This window comes from Paramormyrops kingsleyae, unplaced genomic scaffold, assembly GCF_048594095.1.
Source record: "Paramormyrops kingsleyae isolate MSU_618 unplaced genomic scaffold, PKINGS_0.4 ups60, whole genome shotgun sequence".
In the NCBI taxonomy this organism is placed as follows: Eukaryota; Metazoa; Chordata; class Actinopteri; order Osteoglossiformes; family Mormyridae; genus Paramormyrops; species Paramormyrops kingsleyae.
Window position 1 is genome coordinate 45,722 of NW_027325998.1, and position 8,817 is coordinate 54,538.

The window sequence follows — 8,817 nt, forward strand, 5'->3', positions numbered from 1 at the left end:
GTATTGCTTTGATCAAGACTGACTTGCCCACACCTCCAGGTCCAGATATGAATACATGAAATGGTTCTGGGTTTTCACCACGTGCCTTCTGTAAACACCAGTTTCGTATTTTGTAAAAAGTCTCAGACTGCTTGTTATTCAGTGAGCGAAGCAAAGCCAGTGCTTCCTGCCTGGACATACCACAAGGATTGTCATGCAACATATAGCGCCTCGGCCTTGGTAACAAATCTGGTATCTCATCACGTTGTTCTCTCATTTCTGGTGTAGTGTTGGATTTGCTAGCAAGACACTCTAGCCGTTCACGTTCAGTTTCCGGACAAATCTCTGCCCAGGCATCTTCCATTACACCATGCTGCTGTAAGTCTTCTTCAGCTTTGTCAATTGCATGTGATTCCTTTTCAAAACTTGACATGTTTGACTGCACAACCAGTTTTACTGAATGCAATTCATCATCAAAGAACTTGACACAACCAGTCTCATAGAATTCCTGGTAACTGCCAAAAGTAGAAGGTTTTAATTGTGCATCGAAATAATGTGGCAGAAAAAGTTGCAAAATGCTGTGGTAATATTTTTCTGGGTCCTTTGTGGGTGAAAAGCGAGCATACCGAACAACGGCTGCCTCTGTGCGTGTCCTTTTCTTCACAAATCCTAATTTTCTGTCCAACTGCACACTTCCAGGGCATGAGCTCTGAGACTTACATAGTATTCTGTACTCAGATGCAAATCTCGCCAGGCACATTACTGCAAACTCTTTTGTTTCTGGTCTGGCTTTATATCTATCAGTGATACTGTTCATCCAAATACCTTGTTCATCCTCATTCTCACACTCAGCTTTCTTCCGTATGATGTTCAATGGAAGGCTCATTTTTACCACATTTTCTCCGGTTGGGATAAACTGCACCTTTCGTGATCCCTCTTTCAACCTCATGTTAGTCAGACGATAAACACTTTCCTGGGCCGAAACTTCACGATTGTGCAGGAAAACACTGCCAAGTTGGCGAAGAGCTTCTTTTGCATCAAGGTTACCTTGCTGGGAGGCCTCTTTCTGAGCATTTGCCAGTAGCAGTCCCATCTCTCTCTCAGCTTTGGAAATGTAGGAAATGATGTACACAATACATGAATATGCATCAACCACAAACTGAATGTCCATGTTTGCATTCCAACAGCGTAAAAGGTCTCTGTTATATTGGTTGACCCACACTTCACATGGTCTCCTCTTAAGAACAATGGTAGTTTTCTTTGTGATTCTTGAGTACGCAGCCTGAAATATGTCCTGACTGATACCAATTGTACTAAATAAGGAATCAACAGAGTCATAGTTGGCCTCAGGGTTTAGTACAGCATCCTTCACTTTTTTCATGATAGCGTCTGCTACTTCTTTTTTCAGGGGCTGTCCGTCTGTCTCACCATCTCCAACTTTGCATGATGACACAAATGTTCTGTTGCTTGGAGGACGTGGGAAATTGAATCTACAAGTTTTCCCTTTTTTCTTGCATGTTTTTGAGTGCCTCTTACTATGTTGCTGTACACTACATACAATTTCATGCATTTCATCGTCACCCTCTGGCATTTCACATGTCACATATTGATCAATGAAAGCTGATACCTCATCTTCATCATCTTTGCCAACCTTAGGCGCATCTTCCACCCAAAACAAACAGTGAGTGTGAGGTGATCCTCGTTGCTGAAATTCTACTCTGTAGAAATAATCAACTATTTTGCCAATGGGTTGTGCTTCTGACATGATGACATCTTTTAGGAAGCAGTGGAATCGATAATCAAACATTCTGGCAGCTGTCACAGGATTGTTTTTCAACAGTGCACACCTTTCTGACCAGTCAAGCTCAGCACTTGATGCATCTATGCCATCTTGTTTGAAGATTGCTGTCATAAGTTCTCTCCAGCGTAAATCAGCAGAAGAAAATGAGCAAAACCATGTGGGAATACCAAGCTGTCTTACCATTGCAAACAGATCTTTCTGAACACTTTGCCAAAAAACAGGGGTGCCTCTGATTGGTCTTAGAAATTTATAACCTTCATCAAAATTGAACATCTTTTGTAGAGACTCCTTATTTGTCAAAGTTTCTGATGTGACAGGACACTTATCCCGTGCATCATAGCCCTTTCTCACAGCAATTGACACATTTGACACAACCTGCTGAAGCTCAGACAAATACTGCCCATAAAATATATAGTCCAAGTTTTTCCCAAAACGTCCATCTGCATTAAGAATTCTTGTATTTAAATACCTACACAGTGTCAGTTTTCCCTTCCTTCTGTCATGAAAAGTGCCTGTTCCTTTTGGGAAAAGGACTGGAAAACATTTAGCTTCATTTGACTCATCAGTTAGAAGCCTCACTGGGTTGTTTCCTTCTGCAGGTGCCATAGACATGATTCCATCAAAGTGTTGATCCAACACCTCTTGTGCTATGTCGACAGGTTGAAGACACGTATCCATGTGCATGCCATGTTGTTGTCTATCATGCAGAGTTTCATCCATCTCCTCATCCTCCATGTTATTTTCATTACGCTCTTCATCTGCATGTATGTCACTTACATCACCAGGCACTTCAGTTTTCTGCAGGGGATTAATCCAGTCATCATTGAACTGCACATTGCTATAAAATTTGTTATTCTCTGTAAGATACACCAAAGCCTTCTTTATTTTTTCTGGATGCACAAATTCATATTTGTAATGCCCTTTGTAAGTTAACTTCCGCTTCAACTTCACACGGATCATAAGGTCATCATTATTCACTCTTGGTAAAGATTCAGCTACATTCGAAATGCTTGACGGGACACAAGTCACAGGACCATGAACACCATTTTGTCCACCTTTTGGCAAAGACACAATTCTCATAAAAGGAATATGAATACCAATCAGATGTTGTTCCAGAGTATTTAGACACTGCAACTCAGGAGGAACTGGGTCTAGAGCTAGACAGTTTCCAACGCTCTCTGCTGGCATTTTCCCATCAAGAATCTTTCTATGACATGTGTGACAAATCCATAATGAACCTGTAGGGCCCAACAGACTGCTACAATCATCAGAACAAGTATCTATACATTTGTGTAAGTATGTGTCAGTTATGCACTGCATTGCCAGTAATGCAACTCCTTGTGATTTTTTTAGGTATTCATCTTTTCTGCATATCACAACTTGGTATTTAAACAACATTCGATGACAAACTGAGCAAATGTATACAGGGCCTGTATTTATTTTCTCTCCAAATTGTTCGATCACATACGCAATATCTGTTCTTTTATCCTTCTGCTTAGTTCGTTTCTCAACATTTCTCTTTTTTACTGCAGTAGCAAAATCGCTGTTTGTTTTGTATTTATCAACACTTAACTGCTTCGCACGTTGCTGGTGTTCAATGTCTGTGGCATATTTACTTACACTTGACTGCTTCGCACGTTGCTGGTGTTCAATGTCTGTGGCATATTTACTTACACTTGACTGCTTCGCACGTTGCTGGTGTTCAATGTCTGTGGCATATTTACTTACACTTGACTGCTTCACACGTTGCTGGTGTTCAACATTTGTGGCATATTTCCTAACACTTGACTGCTTCACACATTGCTGGTGTTCAACATTTGTGGCATATTTCCTAACACTCGACTGCTTCACACGTTGCTGGTGTTCAACGTCTGTCGCATACTTGCTCACACTCAACTGCTTTACACGTTGCTGGTGTCTATCATCTGTTGCATATTTGCTCACACTTGACTGCTGTACATATTTGCGGTGCCCCATATCTGTTGCATACTTACTTATACTTGACTGTTTAACATGTTCTCTGTACACTTCATCCTCACGGTAGCGCTTTATGCTTCTCTCAAGTTGTTCCTCCTTGTACACCATACTTACTTCATACCGTCTTTTTTCTCGTTCAAGTTTTCGTCGACTTGATGCCATTTCAGATGGTGTGTTATCGATTTCAGAGCATTGTGTTGCACAACCCTCAGTGTCATGCCCTTTCACACAAATTACAACCTCATAATGTGACTCATTACAATGTTTCAGGTATATACCTCTCTGATCAGAACCAATACATGTGGAGTACTTCAACCATTTGTTGTCAGAGTATGTGAAAATATCCACACCAAGCAGATCAGCGGCAGCTTGAATCTCTACCTCAGATGCCCAAGTACCAACATATTTCATCCGTGATGCAGTGACATACTCAGTGACAGAAGAGTGACCATCTCTAAGACAAGCAACATACCTGGATTCATTTCTTAGTATGTGAGCAACAATAGCACACCTAATTTTCCTGTGTTCTTTCTCATTTCCAGTAATAGCAAAAGCCAGAGATCTGAAAAAGCAGTTGCCATCACCAGTGATTGGCACCATTCTGCAAGGATCACCCATTGGAAACTCTGCATCCATGTTTACATGGCCATGATCAATGTACACCACACCAAGCTTACAGGAAAGCCTTCTTTGCTGCTGGATTGTCAAAGGACTGAACAGAAACTGCTCACTGCGTAGCTCACTGATAAAAACTACATCACCTTCATTGTTCACACGGACATCAACCTCAGGGTCTGTACCATGTGTCACATTTGGCCTTACCACACCATATTGGCTGTCTGACATTCTGGCAAACTGCTGGACTCTGGTCACTGAGGAGTTGTCGTCTGGATGGTCTGATATGTTGGTACGCTGGTTGACACTGGTGACTGAGGACTTACCGTCTGGATGGCCTGACATGCTGGTAAGCTGGTTGACGCTGGTGGCTGGGCAGTTGCCATCTGGATGCTGGTGCAGGATGCTTCGACTAGTCACACTCACAGCTGTAATCTCAAACTGTTCCCCTGTTGCATCTAAAGATAGTCCTAGGGTATCCACATGGTCTAGCAAAGAATCTATGGTAGAGTGGCACACCAATATACTTCTGCCTGATGCGTCGCTTGCTCCATCTCCTCGTCGGGAATGGGAGTCGATCACCACATACCATGACCCTTGCTTAATGATGGCACATGTATTTACTTTAAGAGTAAAAAGACACGCATCATACTGTGAGAATACTCTTCTTACCGCTGCATCAGCTGACATGAAAATGTCACCCATATCTCCATATTCACTGACACCAAACAAGCCAACAAACATGTCATCATGGTAGTTTATTTCATATTTATCACCATTCAATGTGTACTCTGTTGGTAGATCTCTAACTAACAGATACCCAGAAGCATCTCCAATTCTCCTAGCATCTCTGATGGTAGTGTAGAGGTCATCTCCTTTCAGCAGCACTTGATCAATGTCTGTGACTGACCAGGTTAAAACATTCTTTACCTTACACGTTACTATAGCAATCAAACTATTAGCAACACATTGCTTGTTACTGTTGACTCCAAATCGTGGGTGTCCTTGATGGAATGAGCCTCTCACTGCACGTGCCTGAGGAAAATGAGGAGATACACAGATAGTTACAGGGTTCACATGCTGTTGTTGATCCACGGTTGGGTAATAGTTTGGCACTGCCAGGGTATTTCTCAGTTCAAGTTCACTTTCAAGTTCTGTTTCAAGTTCTGTTTCAAGTTTTGTTTCAAGTTTTGTTTCAAGTTCGCATGCTGGTTCACATTCTGGTTCACTTTTGGGGTCAGTCCACTTTGCAGCCTTTCTTTTATGAGGGGGCTGCAGTACCTCGTCCGTCCTTGCCTTATCTTTATCAAGAAAAGGCATACAGAACTCGTCGACGGTCCTACAAATGGCACCCAGGGCGGGAACCCGGTGGTCATGGCTCGTCGGAAAAGTCACAGTCATCGCCGTTTTGGTATTCCGAGAGGGGGGGAACGGGTTAACCCCGTCATCAGTCATAGCCATGACGGACACAGGCCGCTGCTGTGCGGCCTGCTCAGGTTGTTGGTCGTGGCTCGTCAGGAAAGTCACAGTCATCGCCGTTTTGGTATTCCGAGAGGGGGGAAACGGGTTAACCCCGTCATCAGTCATAGCCACGACATGGACGGCAGCAGCAGCGGGGTCAGTCCGTTGGTTGTGGCTCGTCCGATTAGTCACAGTCATCGCCGTTTTGGTATTCCGAGAGGGGGGAAACGGGTTAACCCCGTCATCAGTCATAGCCACATCAAAACTATCAGGAGCTCGCTGCCGGTCCAACAGCCTCTTCTTCGCTGCTGCGGAACGCCGGGAAGCCTTTGTGCGAGGCATCTGCAGATGAACGGGGGGGGGGGGGGAGAAGCACACCTGCTTGCAACTGTACTTTGCACTGATGTTGTCACAAAGCCATCAAATGTGTATACATAGTGCACATCAATCAGGAGCAGTTCCACTAACAGCTTTCTCACCACTTACAGTAAGTCAGTGATGCAGCTGACTCAGCAACTGTCTGGAAGTTACACAACCTACAAACTGAATTTTAACCATTACACTCATTATCCTAAAATAAATATGCCTCATGACTTATGTTTTTTTTTTAATCAGACAAAACACTTACCTGTCACATCTGCATTACACACAAAAGTTTCACCTCAACACTAACTGACCCACGTTTGTGATATGTACACTGTGTGCAGAATTAGGCATGTACTTTATTTGTATCTTGTCGACCAATGTTTTCAGTCCAGATGAACCTAAAACAGAATGTTTAAAAATGGCAAAATGTTTGGTTTTTGATCTGAGTACTTTGTTTTGATAACAGGAAAACATACTTTCCTATGCAGAATGAAGCATGTTTATGATTACTGAAATGGGCCAGAAAAGCACCTTGCAGACAGAAGAAAATCAAAATATTAAAGTGCCAGTCGAAATAACCAAACCTGCTAAACATTCAAAACATAATTATTGTACAATTGATTGTTTTGTGGGCAACACACAAAGAGGATGGAAGCAGCATATAGCGAGGCAACAAAATAACTGCCAAAGTTATGTGTTCAATTAAAAAGAAGACTTTAGAATCAAATGCCACCACTTTTAACAACTGCAATCTGAACGCTCTGGAAGCACTTTGTAGTGTGTTACATGAAATCACTAGGATCAGAATTGCTGTAATATAAGCTCTACGCAATAAAGGTATGCAAGCTAAAAAGTCAAGAATGCACACAGACATGTCAAGAATGATTTTATAAAGGTTTTGTGAAAAAAATCAGATGAGGTGAGAGTGACTCTTGTAGCAGATGGATAGGTCCATGGATGGTCATCTTCTTCGAGCACCCACAGGGCAGTGGAGAAGTGATGGTGTGGGCTGCAGTTATCAGTGATGAACTTGTTGGCTCTTTCAGACTTCCAGGTGGTATAAAATTAACTACTGCCAATTTCTAGAGGAAATTTCAGCAGCTTTCAAAAATGTTATGACATGCATGCAGAACACTGCCCCTTCCTATGATATTCATGCACAACAGTGCCTGTCTCCTTGATATGCATGCAAGACAGTGCCCCTTCCCATGCATCAAAGTATTCCATAGATTAGACAAAAAAGGTCACTGACTTATGACCAGGCTGTCATCATCGCCTGACTCAACGCCCATTAAGAGCTACACAGCCCGAGTGAAGTATGAGATTTACCAAGCAAGCAGGACACTTCTCAGATCAGCATCTGGGACACAGTCCTAGCTGACGTGGCTAATATAAGACAGGATCAAAACAAAGACTTCGGTGGTTCAATGGCAAACAGGCTGATGATGGTCATTCAGAATAAAGGTGACGATACAGGACAATAAACTTGGTGACGTTCGTTGTTCCTTATATAGACTTCAGACAATTTCATTATTATTTCTGTTGATAGTTAAGTGAAAAAAATCCACTTAGTTTCTGATTGCTTGATAATTGTGCCCACAGAAGTGCTTTTCTTTTATTTTCCTTTGTGAAACTATAATGTAACATTTTCTCTAAGTACATTTACTTAGAGCAAAAGAAAAACTTCAGAATGTATAATTCTGCCCAACTGTTGGCAAGAAATATCTCCGGAAATATTACTTGCCTAATTCTGCACACAGTGTATGTCAGTGTATGTTGTCTAAGTACACAAAGCATACCGTATATCACTTTCTCCTCAAGGGTGGCAGTCCAGCACAACTCTGCAGAGAAAAGTGACACACAAGTTTCATTTCATAAACATTTGCCAACAGTCACCTTCATTGAAAACACCATGTAAAGTTGATATACCTTTCAATGTTATTCAACTTAAGAAAACCTCAAACACGATTGCTGATAGACATCACCCTAAAAATATTTACTTTTGATTCCTGTGATATCACAGCCCTTCAGTCTACAAAGACAACATGCATCAGTTAATGATTGACAGGTGCATTTGTACATACATTTCATTAGTATATGCAGCTGCATGATAAACTTCCCATAAACGTACAGACAGATTTTGCACTGTACCATTCTTAGTAGTGCAATGGCACAAAGACAATACTACATATATTCTTACCTCTTGCAACGCGAGCAGCAAAATCTAAAACACAAGCCTTGCTATAGCGGAGACCTGGAAGCGGTCACGTACGGCAGACAATCAGAACCGTAAAAACAAGTCCCCCTTTCGGCGAATGTCTACTGAGCGTAAAGAAAATGTCTGCCGCGAAAACAAAATGTCCGCCACAGAAAGGCGTCTTCGCCGCTATGCCGAATTAATGCTTTACCAGCTTATCCTTTTATAAAGTTAGTTGTTTAATCTAAATTAATATTCCACAGACTTAACTCTTAAAGCATATAGCAGCAAACCTTTAACATACAACTAAAAACACCTTCGGCTGACAATCACTTGTTGTAAACAATAACTACTAATCGAATTTTAATAACACAGAAGGATTTCAAACATCGCCAGGCTGTTTCAGAATACTTCGTTTTTG

General features: G+C 41.8%; 1 protein-coding gene across 1 annotated transcript; it reads right to left on the bottom strand.

Moving 5' to 3' along the window:
• Positions 1-2,805: 2,805 nt before the first annotated feature.
• Positions 2,806-8,187, bottom strand: LOC140586430 (uncharacterized). Its single transcript, XM_072708270.1, has 3 exons — positions 7,999-8,187; positions 3,509-6,175; positions 2,806-2,835 (listed from the first exon to the last, which is right to left on the bottom strand). Exons 2-3 carry the CDS (start codon positions 6,173-6,175, stop codon positions 2,806-2,808), a joined length of 2,697 nt encoding a protein of 898 aa, XP_072564371.1. The 5' UTR covers positions 7,999-8,187.
• Positions 8,188-8,817: the final 630 nt, after the last annotated feature.